This window comes from Cotesia glomerata, linkage group LG10 (genome assembly GCF_020080835.1).
Source record: "Cotesia glomerata isolate CgM1 linkage group LG10, MPM_Cglom_v2.3, whole genome shotgun sequence".
NCBI classification, from domain to species: domain Eukaryota; kingdom Metazoa; phylum Arthropoda; class Insecta; order Hymenoptera; family Braconidae; genus Cotesia; species Cotesia glomerata.
This window is the reverse complement of record NC_058167.1, coordinates 4,120,871-4,139,476: the sequence shown is the minus strand read 5'-3', so window position 1 is coordinate 4,139,476 and position 18,606 is coordinate 4,120,871. Positions and strand designations below refer to the sequence as shown.

Sequence of the window (18,606 nt, the reverse complement as noted above, 5' to 3'; positions counted from 1 at the left end):
TAACTTGTAGAAAAATCGTCGTACAGCAAATAAAAAAAAAAGCAAATTATAGCTCTCAGTATCCAGTTTTTGGATCTGAGTTCTAAAAATTTTTAACTTCCCGCTAAGAAAATTGAAAATTTTAAAAAATCGGGAAGTTATTGTTTTTACCCCGTTTTTCGAAAATCGAGTTTTCATCAGATCTCGACGTTTTGAGGTCCTAGAAAGCTTAAATCTCTCATAACTTTTGAACAAATCATCCGATTCGATCAAAATAAGCGGTGTTCTGAAGAGTTCCTTTGCCCCTAGAATTCTGATACTAATTTACAGAATTTGAGTCAATCAATTTTGAGAAATCTCAAAAATAAAATTTCCAAAAATTCGTATTTTCGAAACATCTTTTAAACGGCTGAACCGATCAATTGCAAAAACTAATCAGCTCTTAACCTTAAAAAACCACGTCGATTGCCACCAGCCCAGTCAAAATCGGTTGATTTGTTCGTGAGATATCGTTGTTGAAAAAAATTGAAAAAAATGTTTTTTTCAGAATTTCTATGAAATTTGTAGTCTGACCAGTTTACGCTTAAAGATTTTTCAAATAACTCAAAAAACTTCGTTGAATGCCGTAAATCGCGAGAAAATCGGTTAATTCATTCAAAAGTTATTGTGGTTTAAAAATTCAAAAAATAGTGTCCTATAAAACTTCCATTAGCCTTTTGAGCTCTTCGAGCTCAAAAGCACAGAACAGCGATTTATTTGAGCTCGGAGAGCTCAAAATTACATAAAAATTATATTTTTGAGCTCGTCAACCGTTTTCCTGATTTTTTTTCGAGTAATCTTAAAAAAAACCACCGAGAAAAAAATTTTCGAAATTTTTTTCGTTTTTTTTTCTTAGCCTACGGACTTGGAAAAAATTTTTTTGACTTAACCTCCATATGAACCGGATGACTTGTTTATTTAGATTTAAGGAGATCCACGCGAAGTAGTCAAATTTTTAAAATTTCCTGAAAATTTGTAAATTCAATCTGCGTAGCCTGAGTAAATTTTTTGGAAATTTTCTCAAAAATGTTATTAATTAATTTAAAAATTAATTTTAAGATGCATAACAAAAGTATTTCTACGTATTATTTTTTTATAGACATTATTTACACTAGGAGAGTGCTTGGATCTCCTTAATTTGTTTTTTTAAAGACCTCGTTACAATAACATTTTTGAGGAAATTTCCGAAAAATTTACTCATTAAATAATTATTAACATTTAAGTGACTAATAAAAAATATAGCACTCTGAATTACCGGTGTACACTTGACAACACCGCAAGAGTTCCCTAACCTTAAAATTTATTTATGTTTACTGTCTAACTAAAATGACTAAGATTTTCTAGCATTTAAAAAACTGCGGTTACTTATGCGCCGAGTAACTGCGCAAGCGGTGTTGCCAAGTCAAATACAAGACATCAAATTCAATGAAAATAAATTTTTTTTTTAAATCGTTAATTGCATTAAATACTTAACCAAATACACGGATGGTGGAATCTTCATTTACATATAGGTATGCATGTATCCATGTAAAAATTACAATTTTCAAACCTAATTATTTCATTAAATATCCCGGAAACCTACTGTTTTTTAATTTTTTTATTAATTATTAGGCTACGTAGATTGAATTTACAAATTTTCAGGAAGTTTTAAAAATTTGACTACTTCGCGTGGATCTCCTTAAAGTTAAATAAACAAGTTATCCGGTTCATATGGAGGTTAAGTCAAAAAAATTTTTTCCAAGTCCGTAGGCTAAGAAAAAAAAACGAAAAAAATTTCGAAAATTTTTTTCTCGGTGTTTTTTTTTAAGATTACTCGAAAAAAAATTTTTGGAACTCAGATCCAAAAAGTTTGGAAAATCCAAAAGTGCACGCCTCATAACGCTCATTCATTTTTTAAGAAAAAATAAATTGTGTAACTGATAAAAAAAAAGAAAATTATAATTAAATAATTTCTTACAGAGTATTTTCTTTTTTTTTAAATATCAGCGCCCTTTTTTCTTGTTATATGCGCACACAGTCTAAAAAAATCTAGCTTTATCAAGTGGCGCCATAGTTTTCACGTGACAAATAAGAAAAATTCGTTTGTCTTTGTACGGTTATATCGTAATAAATTTTAATAAAAATTTAATTTAAAAAAAAAATACGTAAACTAGGCTACTGATATGAAATACGGACCCAGTTCATCGCATTCGTAAACTAATAAAAAAGGTCCGGTCTTGAAATATCAATTTGTTCGGGAATAATCATTGGTACATCCAAAATGGGGTGACATCCGGACGTCCACGTAAAATTTTTTTCAAAACGTTTTTTTTTTTTTCAAAATAGCTACATGAAATGATTTTAGAAAGTAAAAGATGGTTTAATTTAAGTGTTTTCTCCGTGTACATCTACTTATATTATTGTATAAGTGTAATATGGTTGTGATAGAGACATTTAAAGATCACAAAATTGCTTGACCTTGACGAGTCGAGTATAAAGCACAACCTCATGCGCTTCGCGCTATGAGGCGTGCAAAACTGGATACTGAGAGCTAAAATTTGTTTTTTTTTTTTTTTTTATTTGCTGTACGACGATTTTTCTACAAGTTATGGTCTGTTGAAAATCCCCTAAAAATTTGGATTTTTTTCTTGCTCCCTTAATTTTTGTGAGAAGTGTATATATTGATTGATTTATGATACTATTATATCGTGATGAAAAATTTTTTAAGTTTTGTGTTCATCATTATTTGCGTTTAGTACCATTCACAATACTATGTCGTTAAATTTCAAGTTTTTATGTCAATATTTACTGAATCAAAAAGTAGTGGTTGAATCATAGTATTATTTATTCATATTTTAAATATGAAATTTTGACTATTGTACGGTCCAAATTGAAATTAAAATATTAACCCAAAATTTGGCAAATTTTTCTTTTCTTTATTTATTTGTAACCGATTCAGAACTATCGTAAAAAAATAGAATATATCTAAAATAAAGATCTCAAGTTGATATATGATCAAAATTGGCATGAATAAATTGGCAAAATTAGTAAATGACACCGCCCTACAGTGCGTTGCGGATAGAACCTCCTCAATTACTGGAACAACCAACAAAATGGTGGGATTCGATGGCAGATAAATCATTAATAGTCGGATGCTACAAACATGGTTACGAGAATTACGATTTGATGAGGACCGACCCCACGCTTTCTTTCATTACCAGCTGCCCTCTCCTTTCCCAGTCTAAGATCAATCAAACAGAACAGACAAAGTAAGTACTCACCTATTTTTGTTGTTTTATAATTAGTGTGATTTTCCATAAATAAGCAGTTAGTATATGTTTAAAATATTAGAATATTTAAGTATAAATTAGTCACATAGATTAAATTATATAAAAATCCAAATTTTTCGGATTATCGTAGAAAAATTGTAACTCGACGAATACCGAACGAAATCTTGATTTCGATAAAAAAAAAATGATATTCATAGGATCAAAGTTTTTTAGTTTTAGAAGATCTATTTGAATTAATATCAACAAAGCTATTAAATTAAGTAAATAGTTCTTTGATTGAGAAACATTTATTCTAAAATTACAATAAGACTTTTTGCATTTAAGGTAGCTGTATTGTTAAATGCGTTTTCTAAAGAATTTTTTTTTTCTAAAGACACTTTGAAAACATTCTTTACAATGACAAAGTAAAAATAAAAAGAAAGTTTTTTTTAAAGTTAATTTCATGGCAATTTCTTGTTTTTTTTTCTTATTTTTTTTTTTTTTATCTTCTTTCTTTAAACTGTTAAACTCAGAAAGTTAAGAAATACATATTTATTATTTTTTTTAATTTATTCATATATGTTTGATTTTATTAGAATCAATAGAGGGTTGATTGTGAGTAATGTTGTTTCTTGGTGAAACAAGAATTTATGTAAACAAAGAATTTAAAACGGATGAGAGGGTGAGGGTGGAAGGATATTTGCGTCAATCATTATCCTAAGCGTTGTCATCAGAGTCAATGTTGGATATCCAAAATTTAATTTTTACTATAGAGAAAAAATGTCTTCTAATCATAAAATATAAGGCTGTGTTGCTTTCTAGTACTTTAGAACGATTAAATTTTTAACTTCCCGCTAAGAAAATTGAAAATTTTCAAAAATCGGGAAGTTATTGTTTTTACCCCGTTTTTCGAAAATCGAGTTTTCATCAGATCTCGACGTTTTGCGGTCCTAGGAAGCTTCCCTGACTGTTCTTGCGATGGTGTCCGGGCGGCTGTATGTGTGTGTGTGTGTGTGTGTGTGTGTGTGTGTGTGTATGTATGTAAACCTCTTATAACTTTTGAACGGCTCAGCCGATCGGATCGAAATAGAAAGCGATCCAAAGAGTATCATTGCCATTAAATTTCGTGAAAATTTGAATCGATTCGGTTCGCTAGATTTTGAGAAATCTCAAAAATAAAATTTTCAAAAAATCGTTTTCTTGAAATAACTTCTAAACGGCTTCACCGATCAATTCCAAAAACTAATCAGCTCTTAAGCTTAAAAAACCACGTCGATTGCCACCAGTCCCATCAAAATCGGTTGATTCGTTCGAGAGTTATCGAAAACGAAAAATTTCGAAAAAAGTGTTTTTTTCACATAACTTCGAGATTTCTTTTTGGATCATTTTTGACGAAATGGAATAATTATTAGAGTCCAAAAAATCACGTCGATCGCCACCAAGAACGTGAAAATTGGTTGATTGGTTCGTGAGTTATCGTTGTCGACAAAATTCGGAAAAACTGAATTTTTCAAATTTCTCTAAGATTTTCGGTTCGATCAGTTTGTGTTCAAAAGTATATCATAGATTCTTAAAAAGTGCGTGGAATACTGCCAACCGCGTGAAAATCGATTCATTCATTTAGAAATTATTGCAGTTTGAAAATTTAAAAAATACTGTTTTATTAAACTTCTATCAGCCTTTTGAGCTCTAAGATCTCAAAAGCATACAAAAGCTATTTCTTTGAGCTCGTAGAGCTCAAAATAACACACAAATTGTATTTTTGAGCTCGAAGAGCTCAGAAACGTCATAAGTGCAATTTCAAGCATTTAGGTATGGAATTGGCGGGAAGTTGCAGGGATGGCCTTTAGGGTCAACCGTTTTCCAGATTTTTTTAATTTCGTTAGTGATTTGATCGATTAATATAGCTGAAATATGTACTGCACAGAAAGAAAAATTTCTTGACTGGAGAACAAAATTTTTGGCTCAAGAAAATTTTTGGATGCCTGAAGGAAGACCGAAGTTGTGTTGACCAAAGTAAAAATTTTTCTTGAAATTCTATTCTTGGTTGAAGTAATTTTTTCTTAATTCAAATTATCATAAATACATGATACAATAAATTTTTATATTTGATCAAGATTTTTAGATACTTTAGGGAAGCAGCGCCACCTACTTCAGCTGAGAAAAAAATTTCTCACCTTGAGAAAATTTTTCTCTTGAATATTTGATACCCATTTTATATTATTTTAGCGTGCAATTGTACATTAGGGTGTGTCATTTTTAGGCGATGTTTTTTTTTTTACTGCTATACCAGAAAATCTGGTAGTTTATAGAAAATAAAAAATTATGCCGCTGAGCTAAAGGTTCTAAGTCCAATAGCTGCTTAGCTCATCAAAAAATTCGATTTCCCATTTAAATAACACAGGAAAAATTTTTTTTTTGTTTCAAGTGGACTTTTCGTTATTAAAAAAATTTTTTTTCGAAAACCTTCTTATGGCTTTTGTAGGAAATTAAATTCTCTACAAAAATATCTCTAGACTGTAGAACCACTATTTTCGAAGTTATAGCCCGTTAAACGGTAACATTTAAAAAAATACACATTAAATTCCATTTAATTTTCAATTTATTACTCTTACATGAATAATTTAATTTTATTGTACATTTTTGAGCATTAAAATTTTTAATTAAAGTATTGACTCGTTTCAGTATAATAATCTAAGTCAAATTATTATTAAATAGTTATTACTATTGTGAAATAATAACACTTATGGATTGAAATCATATTTTCGCGCATATTTAAAGCAATATATTCCTTACAAATTTATCTGTTTCAAGAACAATTTTCACTCAGCCGGACAGAGGCTTCGGGACTCCGCCACATTTGTATTTTCATCGTATTAGTATACATAAAAGCATGGTATTGTGCGCCTTCAGCAATCCAAGCTCCTCGACAGGATTTAGAATTTATGAAAGTTTAACTGAATTATAAAAAAATAAATAAAAATTTTTCAGAAGTAGTGTCAAAAAAATTCAGCAATCACTTGTGGTATTTATCTGAACAACTTATTTGTTTGTCATTATTTGATAATAATGTTAGCGCAGAAATCAAATTAAAATTAATTGAATCGATTCAGAAAAAAAAAAGTAAAATTAAAAACTTTAAACGATTTAATGTAAAAAATGTTAATATTAATTCCTTACTAAACAAAGAATTGTATGACTTTGCATTAGAAGAGTCGATGATTATTTTTAAAAGGTTGGAACTCCCAACTGATTTTTTAAATTTACATCCTGATCAGTGGATATCTGACAAAAGTTACAATACGTGCCTCAAAATTTTAAAACATTTACACGTTGTTAATGATACTGCGGAACGGGCGGTCCAATTAATGGAAGCCTACAATAAAAGCTTAACTGCTGATGAAGAGCAGAAACAGTACTTATTGCAATTTGCAGCTATGCACAGGAAAATATTTCAAAATGCTAACAAGCTGACGTTAATGTTACCATTTTTAGATAAATGAAAAAATGAAATTTTTTGTAATTATAACAATTAATTAATAATAATTTGACTTAGATTATTATATTGAAATGAGTCAATACTTTAAATAAAAATTTTAATGCTCAAAAATGTACAATAAAATTAAATTATTCATGTAAGAGTAATAAATTGAAAATTAAATGGAATTTTATGTGTATTTTTTTAAATGTTACCGTTTAACGGGCTATAACTTCGAAAATAGTGGTTCTACAGTCTTCGTCCAAAGAGATATTTTTGTAGAGAATTTAATTTCCTACAAAATCAATAAGAAGGTTTTTCGAAAAAAATTTTTTTAATAACGAAAAGCCCACTTGAAATAAAAAAAAAATTTTCCTGTGTTATTTAAATGGGAAATCGAATTTTTTGATGAGCTAAGCCGCTATTGGACTTAGAACCTTTAGCTCAGCGGCATAATTTTTTATTTTCTATATACTACCAGATTTTCTGGTATAGCAGTAAAAAAGAAATATCGCCTAAATATGACACACCCTATTGTACATATTGAATGAAAAGAATGATTCAATATTAATTGATCTTCTCATTTGACAAGTTAATCAATAAAAATATTAATGAGAATTTCCTTCTATCGAGATATTTAATTTTTTGGAGCAAGAGAGAAATTTTCTCAAGACAAGAAAATTTACTTCTATCAAGAACTAAATTTTTTGGAACAAGAGGCTGAATTTTCTCAAAACAATAAGATTTTCTTGACTTAAATAAATTTTCTTTGATCAAGATACGTATTTCTTAAAGCAAGAGAATTAATTTTGTTGGAATAAGTGAAATTTCTTGTGTCAAAAAAATTTTTTTTTTTTCGCGCAAGAAAATAATTAGGAAGAAAAATATTTTCTTGGCTCAAGTGAACCTTTTTTTCTGTGTGGTTCCTTTGAGTTAGACCATAGGTTTTGTCAGTTGGTGTGGAATAATTTCGAAGTTGATCAACGTACGTAAATGAGGTAAGAAGCACTAACTAACAGACGTCGGATTATATATTCTATTCGGTATTTTGATTCCTCAAATGATTTGCAATTTAGTGATAAAAATAAGGTTATTTTCTAGATAGATGCATAGAAAGAGTATATCATAATGGATGGAGTTATAAGTTAGCCTCAGGAAGTGTTAATTGAAAAAATGTAAATATTAGTATGTAGTAGATCTTAGATTGTCCTGTTTCATCTATTTCAAATTTTTCATCCATTTGAGTTTTAGTTTTAAGATTCTCATTACTATGTGTTCTCATTTGAGTTTTATCCTAATTGGGTAATTAAGAATGCAGATGATACTAAAACTAGTTTTATGAAATAGAATAAGTGTGCCGTTCTGAGTTATTCACAATTTTTAGGTCTAAAATACCAAAGCAGTACTTGATACAAGACATTAAATAAATCATATTTTTGTAGACCTTTAATTGACTAGCATATAATGAATTTATTTTTGTAGATGGCTTTTACAGTTGCAACATCACTTTTGAAGCGAGAAATTAAACATTAAGTTAAGATAAATGTCTGATATTATTAATTGGTTTATGACATGGCCTTTGTAATAGATTGTGTCTTTTTTTGTTCTTGCTCTGCAGTCTAAGTTTCTTCAGAAGTCTCTTGGTATGAATTGTTAATCGTAATAATAAGCGAAGTAGAGTACAAAGTCGATGATAATCTTCAGAATTTGGTTGTATAAAACGAGCAAGCATAGTATCCAGTTATTGGTGGTGTTTTTGAGAAATTCGTAGGTTTTGCATTTTAAGTCTGGATCATTACCCAGTTGACATTTATTTAAGCCTCGGAAAAGTTCGTCTAAAGTAATCTAGAGCTGGTATTACAGGTCTATTAGTAAAATTATTATTAAGCAAGGTGAATACAATATTGGGAAGGTAAACTGTCTTACAAAATATTTCCCATGTGTTAACTGAGATGTTCGACAGCCACATTATTTTTCATCTTAATTTCATACGCAGCACTTTTTTTTCTTTCATTATTGATTTACACATTTCGTAAGATATTGATTTCTTCGATTGTTTTGAGTAAATTGGTCTTCATTTTGTTTAGATTGCATTCTTACCGCCAAGCTTTCATTTTTGTGAGTCGTTTAGTCAAGGGGTCCTGATTAGGAAGTATTAAGGGTGCTTTTTTCAATTAAGTATTATTTTTATCAGACAATATTGAGTTTTAGAGGTTTGTGCTTAGAAAAATAGAAATGGAATGACAACTTCAGGAATAGAGAACTACTAAATCTTGATTTTTTATCCAGAAAGATCTTTTGAGAATATACTTATGCATGCATGTAATATGACGCAACTTTTGGACAAAATTATATTCATAATTTTGTATGGATATAATAAAATTTTTGACAAAAAATTTGTAAAAACCGCATTTGTTTTTGTTCTAATGAATGATTTCTGGAAAATTTATATTAGAGCTGATAAAATTATCTGTTATATAAACTAGATCCAAAGAGGCAATCCAAGCTAATTTAGAATTTAAAAATGCCATCTCAAGCTCAGAAATTTTTACAGTTTAAAAAAACGGTAACGATTAATGGGGTGGCCTATTGAAAACCAAAGACGATTTATTTGTAGTTTTATTGAAAATTTCTACAAGCGGTTTTTATAGCTCTCCGGTGATATGCGCTCATAGTAATTTGTAATGGAAATTTTTCTGTGTACAAAATTTGATTTGTTTCAAATAATTATAATTTTGTTTTTCTGCCACCAGAGATGACAGTAATCTTGATCAAGATATCGATGACAATGAATCTTTAAGTATGTCAAAAGACTGTAAAGATTCCGATAAATTGAGCAAGGATGTGCAAAACGATTCGCCAACTTTAGCTAACAAACGAACACAAGATAGTTCTGCATTAGAAGCCAGCAACAGTCATGATGAGAACGAAGTTATACTCGATGATGAAAAAATTTGGCCATCAGTCGTAGACTTAAATACACGTTTACGTCGTATTATTTCTTCTTATCAACGAAGTGTTAGTAAAAAAGATGAAATAAGTAAAACTGTTTCAAAAGTTGGTAAATCAAGTGTAGATGTTGAAATAACTAATCCAACTGTAGCTACTACGGATCCAGCTCTCAATATACAAGGATGGGACTTGCAACAGCTCGCAATGTATCTTTTGGTTAGTATAATACGTAATTTTCATCATTTTTAACTTGGCTTACTTTTGTCCTTTTTGAAACAGAAAAGTTAGTAATTTTTAAAAAAATTTCAATTAAAAAAAATTATTCTCGCAAAGGTGGAACCTCCAATTTAAATATGAAGTATCTATCGTTAAGCATTAAATGTTCTTAATTTGAATTACTTATGGAGTATTCCACGTAAAATTGGACGACTTAAAAAACTTTTATTAAATAAAAAAAAATGTTTTTTTTTTTTTTTTTTCAAAGTAAATAAAAAAATTAATCCTCAGTGAAATTGACGATATTAATGATAGCAAACATTAGTTGTCTTAACAAAAAACAAAAACAATAAAATTATCGAAGCTTAAACAATTAATGGTCATTTTCTCAAAATTTAAGATTATACGGATTTTGAAGTAGATTTTTACTCGCTATAACAGGCATACTAGCTTTTTAATTTAATGATAAAAATAAAAAAAAAAGTATTCTTATGAACCTCAATTTCAAGTATTGAAACCGTAATCTCTCTAATTAAATTGTAGAAAATAATGAAATTGACCCACATGATTTTTTTTTTTATGAAAAATGATATAACTTAAAGACCTACACGATATTTTAGGTTGAAAGAATCTGGTGGGTATCTCAACTTATTTTAAAAGCAGAAATTGAAGAATTGAAAAATAACTGAGAAAAAAAAAATTAAAAATTTTAACTTGCAATTGTTATATTTTTTCGATTTATAACAGGCGGGTAGTAACTTATTTGAAGAATTATAAATTTTCTGTTCATTTTCTTGATTAATTTTTTTTTTTTTTTCATTTTCCTGGTTTCGCGAGACGTAAAATCAGTGTAAGAACTATTCGGATTTCATTGTGATGATCTGTACTTTAAATAAATACTATCCTACACTTTATTGATCTATACTCAACTTTACCTGAAACATTCTTATTTCTCACTATTTTTAAATTGTACTTAATCATGAACTTATTTTATAGAAAATGGAAAGACGAGAAAAAATGGAGGCTATGGTCAAAGAGCGTGAAAGAAGTCGTGTTGAAGAACAAAAAGCTAAATGGTCTCGTCGAGAAGAAAACGAATTTTTTAGAGTGATTTCTACCTATGGTGTTAATTATGATAGAAAAAAGGCACAGTATGATTGGGTCAAATTCAAAAGTCTAGCTAAGTTTGATAAAAAGACAGATGCTGATCTCACCGATTATTATATGTCTTTTCGAATAATGTGTAAAAAAGTTGCCAATATGAAAATGTCAGGTGACGATGGTAAGTTTTTTTTTTAAATTTATTGTTATTATTTCTTCAAGGCAGTTTTATTGATTTGAATTATTTTTATTTAGATATTTTAGTAGATCAGTTATCTCCTAGTAAAGCTCGCCAAATACTCGATCGTGTTGATCTTCTCAGTAAAATTAGAGAAGAAATTTTATCTCATCCACATCTTGAAGAACGGTTATGTTTGTGTCAGCCTTCAGGTGATACACCAGATTGGTGGATTCCAGGAAAACACGACAAAGAGTTATTGCTTGGTGCTGCAAAACATGGATTAGGGCGAACTGACATAACTATCCTTAACGACTTAGACTTTTCATTTCACAAAATTGTCGGTAAAAGTATATTTGGAACGATTCCATCTTCTTCAATGATTTTCAATAAAGCAGAGAAACTCATTAAAGTCGAAAATAAAGACGATATACTCAAGTTCGATAAGAACGAAATACTTGTCAAACTTGAAAAAGGAGAAGGTACATTAAAAATTGAAAAAGTAGCTGTTAAAAAAGATAAAGATACGTTAAGTGAACAAAGATTAGACGATAATATTGATGTTAATCAAGCAGAATTAACTATTGTTAAAACTGAAGATAAAATTGACGATAAATTTTCGAATAGTACATTAACTATCACTACCGTTCCAATCGCACAGTCTACAGAAATTGATAAAAATGAAGAAAAGGAAAGACTTATAACACCAACTTCTAATGAGAAGAAAAAAAGTGAGTCTGAAAATATTGAAAAAAATAATGAAGATTTAAAAATTGAAAATATGTCGATTGAAAAGAGCGAACAACCTGATAGTGACGAAATAAAAGATGATAATGAAGTAAAACATGACGTAAAAGAAATCAACAGTACAAATGAAAAATTAAAAGCTGAAGAAAATGCTGATGAACCTATGGATACAAAAGAACGCGAAGATGTTATATCTCCAGTGGATCTTGATAAAACTAATAGTGAATCACATGATCAATCTCCGGAAATGAAAGATCAACATACAGAAATCCAAAAACCTAATGAAAATATGGAAATAGACATAGATAAATCTTCTGAACATTACGATAATGGATCGAGTATTACTAAAATCAGAAATGATTCAAATTCTGAGAAGTTGTCGTCAATTCCAATTGACAATGAGAATAATGAAAAAAATAATCAAAATCTACATGAAGCTACAAATAATGTAGAGGAGATCAAAACTGAAATTAAAGTTGAATCTGATTCTGAATGTAAGCCGAAAATTTTAACTAAACTTTGTGAATCTCAATCAACATCTGAAGTAAATTCAGCCGATAAACTTGAAGATTCACAGATCAAAAATGATATAAAAACAAAAGTGGATGATATTGCAACCACTAAAACAGACGTTAAAAAAATTTTTGACGCTGAAGACAAATGTAGTGTTCAGGCAGCTGAACTTAAGGCCATGTTTCCTGATTTAGAAGTTATACAGCCTCTTTCGAGATTGACGCAAATTGATACTTTTTTATTACGTGATAAAACAGTCGATTTTCCAGAGTCAACAGTAGCTCAGCTTTTCACTCATAATCATCAAGCTTCACTCAAATGGCCTAAAGAACACGCTATTGAAGCTCGTTTGATGCATATCGTTCACGCAATTGAACACAAAGAGTGGCCTGTTGCAATTAATTTTACTGCTGGAGATGAAGTAGAACCCACTATTAGTGAAAAAGATATTTCTGAAATAATAACGATTACAACAGATCATGGAATTTCACGGGCAGTTCCTAGTTTAAATAATTTGGCCGTAACTAAAAAAAGGAAACGACATATCGCGATTGACGTAGAAACAGAGCGAGCTAAATTACATGCATTGTTGAATAATAGTCATTTATCATCTCAATTATCATCAAATTCTTCAAGTTTAAGTAAGCCTACGATATCTTCTAATCATTGGGATACGAATGAAGACAATGCGAATGATGAATCTCGACGAACAATATCACTTCAACCGCCTCCAGCGCATCAGCATGTTCGTACACCTAGTATACCATTTGAAATAAAATATTCGACTACTGGTAAAACTACTATTATTCCTGGTACTTCAAGTACCTTAACACCAATCGATTTATCATCTAATTATACAAAAAGTGTTAACGATTCAAATAAAGATATTATGAATGAAGTTCAAGATTTTTCAATGCCTAGCAAAAATAAACAAAATAATAGTAATAAGGGCAAATTAGACAGTATGCTCGACAAACTAATGAAAAGAAAAAATTGCCCTATCGATGAACCTATTATTGGTAAAGAGAAAAAGCGAAAAAAACTTGATGAAATTGTTTTAGGACTTAGTGCTGCAAAAGAGCAACAAGAAAATAGTCATTACATGGAGTATATTAAAAAAAATACGATTACACCCAATGTGACGGTAACACCAGCTTCTGTTTCTGCAGGATTTCCCCATTCTGTAGCAACCGGACAAAAACCATTTTCTATAACCGTTACATCAGTTCCAACGTCACGAACATCTGGATCCTCATCAACTTTACCAACATCTTCGTTACATTCCCACAAAGATAATTTTTCGGTTTTATTGAGTCAAGCTGAACAACAAAATCGTGACTTAAAAAAACAAGAAATATATCAAAGCCAGATATCAGAACGTCAACATCAGCAGCAGCAGCAGCAGCAGCAGCAGCAGCAGCAGCAGCAGCAGCAGCAGCAGCAGCAGCAGCAGCAGCAGCAGCAGCAGCAGCAGCAGCAACAACAACAACAACAACAACAACAACAACAACAACAACAACAACAACAACAACAACAAAAACAACAACAACAACGACAACAACAACAACAACAACAACAACAACAACAACAACAACAACAACAACAACAACAACAACAACAATCACAACCACCAACTCAACAACAACGACAACAGCAGCAGCAGCAGCAGCAGCAACAACAACAACAACAACAACAACAACAACAACAACAACAACAACAACAACAACAACAACAACAACAAAAGCAAGGTCAACAACAATCACAACATCAACAACAAACATTTAATTCAAGTCACTTGTCATCTAGTGGCCATCGCAAGAGTTATGAAGCTATGATTGCAGACATAAATAAAGTTGCTGAGTATTCTTCAAAAATTAGTTCATATTCTCATGAAGCTAAAGTTAACAAATGGCTTGCCGAACAAACAGCAATCTCTGAACAACTCGGAGCTGAATATCTCAATACCCCCAGAAGACGTCGACCTCGAGTTGATCCATCCCTTCTTGACTGGAAAAAACTCACTGGAGAAGAAAATGTTGCTGTAGTCAACCGATTAACTGGAAAAAAGGTAAAAATTTTATAGATGATTCTCTACTCGTAGATCATCATTGTTATGTATGAAAAAAATTTAAGAATATAAATTAGACAGAATTATTAACTTATAATCGATAAGTTGCACATAAAAATAACTAGCCAAAAACAATGAAAATAATTTTTTTTTACATTATATTATTAAGTTCAAATAAATAATTGATCACATTGCTTTAGTCCTTGAGAGTTTCGCTTAATTAACCAACGAAAAAAAATGAAAAAAACTTTTATAAATTTAAAATCTATTTTAAATTATTGCTATACTATTGAAAAGTTGAGTTACATTTTTTCTGCAGTTAAATCTCTGAGATTGCATAAACATTAAAACTTACATATTTTAAATTTGGAACTAACATTAGTTACGATAGATATAATAGAGTAGTTAATATGGATCCGCCTTACGGCACAGTATTATTTGACTTATGTAGTGAAATTAATACAACTTTAACTAATAATGTACATAACTATCCAATAAGATATAATATTAACCCGTAGTGGTTACACTTCTTAAAAATAACGTAGTGGTCATACTGGGTCTAGTTGACCCCGTGTACGGAAAAAATTGTTGCTACTTACGTTCTTTTAAATATTTTCACTCGAGCCGTACACGAGAGTAATTCTTAACACTTCCGTTGAATAACTCAATCGTTTTTTAATTTTTTTTTTAATGTTTAATTATAAAAAAAAATGCAAGAAAGTAAAATTTCGAAAAATTTGATTTTTTTTTACTAAAAACTTCATTTTTTAAGATAAATGAAAATGACCTCCGGGGTTCTACTCCGGATATCGCATACTTTGAATAAAAAATGGTGTCATGTCGAACTTTTAAAAAAGTATATTGATTTGTGCAATTAAAATCGTAAATTTCCATGAATCTCAAAAAATCTTCAAACAATAATAGATAGTACCACAGATACCATTTTGAATGATATCTTTGAAGCAAGAGCAACTCAAAAATTGCCTCGGGTCATCTATTCCCATAATGACCATTACGGGTTAAAAAAATAATTACTAACAAAACACTAATTCGTAATCCATAAATACACTCATCATCAATAAGATTCAATAAGTTTAATTTTGATAAATATCAATCTTACATATAAAATAACAAAATTTTGTCTTTAGGTAACTGGAAGTAAAGCACCTCAATTGAAAAGACTTGGTCAATGGTTGATGGAAAATCCAATATTTGACGTTGATCCTAAATGGGCTGAACTTGTTAAGGAACGTGGAAATCTTCCTCATGATCTGCAAAAGCGAGTTCCAGGCTTAGAACGAAGCAACAATAAAGGAAAAAGCCCTGGAAGGCCACCTATGCTGCCAAGTCCAACAAGCCAAGCATCTTCAAATTCGTCTAATCTTACTTCTACTTCGATAGCGTCACAATTAAATTTCCCTGGTCTTAGTAATTCTCTTCTATCGACGTTATCTATGAGTAACTTTGATCCAAAAAATAATCCACTTCTTATGCCATTTGGAAGTTTACCGAATCTTGGCGCATTAGGAAGTCTTGGAAATATTAGTAATATGAACCTCACCAATTCATTCTTTGCGAATCTTGCAGGTCTCGGATTACCATCTTTGAGTGGTATGGAATCTGTTTTGAGTGCTTCTACAGCTTCTAGTTCAGCGGAAACAAGTACAGTAACTACAACCGCAAAAAATATTGGTTCTATAATGAGTAGTAATAGCAGCTCTGGCAATTCCTCCAAATCACGGTCAAAAATAGATTTAGCAACAAGTAAAGTTTCAACATCATCTACTGCATCTTCATCATCTTTACCAACAACAACACCATTTCCATTCTTTTTCCCAAATCCAAGTTTATTGTATACACCATTAGGATTGGGAAGCTTAAATCCTTTTTCCATCCAACCGAGCGGAGTTTCTTCTGCGTATGAAAGTCTTGCACTTCTTAATTCATCTGCGTCTAATGCATCATCATCAAGAAAATCAACTACTTCAATAAGTAATTCTCGTCAAAAAGATTTTTCAATCGATTCTGCAAAGAAAAAAGAGTCGGAAAAGAAAATTGGCTCATCTTCAAATTTGCCTTTTAGATATCCTATTGATTCTACATTAATGTTACAGCAGTATGCTGATTTTACTTCACATAATGATGATAAGAAATCTTCAGAATCAGAAAAAAAAGACAATAGTGACTCAATTGATATTCCTGACCTGCCTGTACGTTTAGATAAAAAAGCTAAAGAACTTGAAATAAAAGGACCTTTAGATCTTTTAAATAAAACAAATGTTGAGGTTTCAACAAAAAGCCAACATGTGGATGACTTACATAAATCTCATAAAAGAATTCGGACTTATGATCATCCAATGACTGAGCAACCGATACCTTCGTCGTTGGAAGTTACACTCGAGCCAGTCCAAAAAAAATTTCGAAGTAATGAGTTGGAAGTTTCCAACATAACTCCAGTAAATGAATACGGTGTGGAGCTTGAAACAATAACAAAACCATTATCTGTAACAACTAAATCTCAATCATTAAATTTACCGCTTCAAGTAACTCCAACTTCAATGGAATCATTAACATCCACCCCTAATTCGACTTTAACTTCATCATCAGGGGTATCACATCTATTACCGGAAGAACCTAGTAGTAAGTCGTTTAATGCGTCTAACGATAGTAATAAAGGTCTTATAAGTTCACTACAGAGTCCTGATCCAGATCAACCAGATAAATTAAAATCAGATCTCAGTAGATCTAACAGTTTCGTTGAATCTGAAGAAGATCTTAAAAGTCTAAAAATGATTCATAAAAAATCGAAAAGTGGAAAGAAAGTGGTAACAGAACAACCAGTAGAACGAAAGAATCTTCGTTCAAGTGCTGGAAGACAGGCCCGAGCAGCAGCCGAAAGACAAGCCAAAATGGAGGGTGAACAGCTTACCTCTGACCAAGAAAGTCAACTAAGTGGAAATTGAAAAGAAAAAACATATATAAATAGAATTAGAGAAAATCATTTTAAAATTTGATAATAAAATGATACTTTAAAAAAAATAAATAAAGACGCGAACATACTAGGAACATAACATCTTACAATTTAAGTTTAACAGTAATTGTATGGATATTTGTGATTTTCAATTCCATTTTAATCAATAAATACATTGAAGAAAACAAATGATACATCGCAATAGTATTTTATGGCATACTTTATGTAGTAATTGTCATTTAATTATTATAGTAGTGATAACATTCATGAAATATTAATTATATAACTATCAAGTATACTTTTTTTAATCTTTTTGATTTTTGACAAGGGAGTGTTTTATATATTACTAAAACATAATATACGATTGTATGCATAATATTATAACCATTTTATTGATGAAAAAATGTAGCATAGTTTAAAGACAAAAATGAAAATGTACATACTGAAAACAATCTACTTAGAATAACTTAAACGAAAAAAATTGTGTACTCAAGAATGTATATAAAATCATACAATGTACTTTATTTAGATGGTATAATAAATGGCTTCTTTTGTTGTTTGCAAATACATAAAGCATATAATATATTACTCAAAGTACGATGAATTTACGAAAACGTTTTTTTTTTTCTTTTTTTAACAGAATTAAATATAAAGGTTTGTCAAACTTATTGAATTTTTAAATTTAGTATTATTATGAATCAATTATTAAATAAAAACTCATTACACAAAAATTAAGCAGAAGAGTTGTACATTTAGATTTTTCGTAGCTGGTTATTAATTTTTTAATAATTACTTAGATAAGAAATTCCATTTTGCTAAAAACAGAATTACTCATTATTTTCTTTTGAAATAGATTTTCTAAAAATATGATCACTGAGTTCAACATTATGATAAAAAGAAAAGTCGAATAAGTATCCGAGAAAAAATGAACCGACATGAGAAATGACTAGACACGATCAGACCTGATTAGGCACGTACTTACAAAAATTGTTTCTTTTAATTTTTAAATATACAACAAAATTTTTTTTAATTTTCGAAAATCATACACAATCATATCGGTTACTTGGATTTTTTTTTTTTGTCTTTTTTTTAAGAAAAAAATTTTTTTTTTTTAAC

The 18,606-nt window shown here is 30.0% G+C and overlaps 1 protein-coding gene across 1 annotated transcript; it reads left to right on the top strand.

The window, feature by feature from the left end:
• The first annotated feature begins 2,982 nt into the window (after window positions 1-2,982).
• On the top strand, window positions 2,983-18,078 carry LOC123273335 (formin-J-like). The gene is made up of 6 exons (XM_044740740.1): window positions 2,983-3,266; window positions 9,498-9,912; window positions 10,909-11,194; window positions 11,269-13,913; window positions 13,998-14,519; window positions 15,668-18,078. Exons 1-6 carry the CDS (start codon window positions 3,049-3,051, stop codon window positions 17,480-17,482), a joined length of 5,901 nt encoding a protein of 1,966 aa, XP_044596675.1. The 5' UTR covers window positions 2,983-3,048; the 3' UTR covers window positions 17,483-18,078.
• Window positions 18,079-18,606: the final 528 nt, after the last annotated feature.

Bases quoted from the DNA above. Each gene is read 5' to 3' on its own strand.
- LOC123273335 (XM_044740740.1), top strand. From the start codon at position 3,049: ATGACACCGCCCTACAGTGCGTTGCGGATAGAACCTCCTCAATTACTG. The intron at 3,267-9,497 runs GTAAGTACTCAC...TTCTGCCACCAG, and splicing joins AATCAAACAGAACAGACAAA to AGATGACAGTAATCTTGATC. The intron at 11,195-11,268 runs GTAAGTTTTTTT...ATTTTTATTTAG, and splicing joins GAAAATGTCAGGTGACGATG to ATATTTTAGTAGATCAGTTA.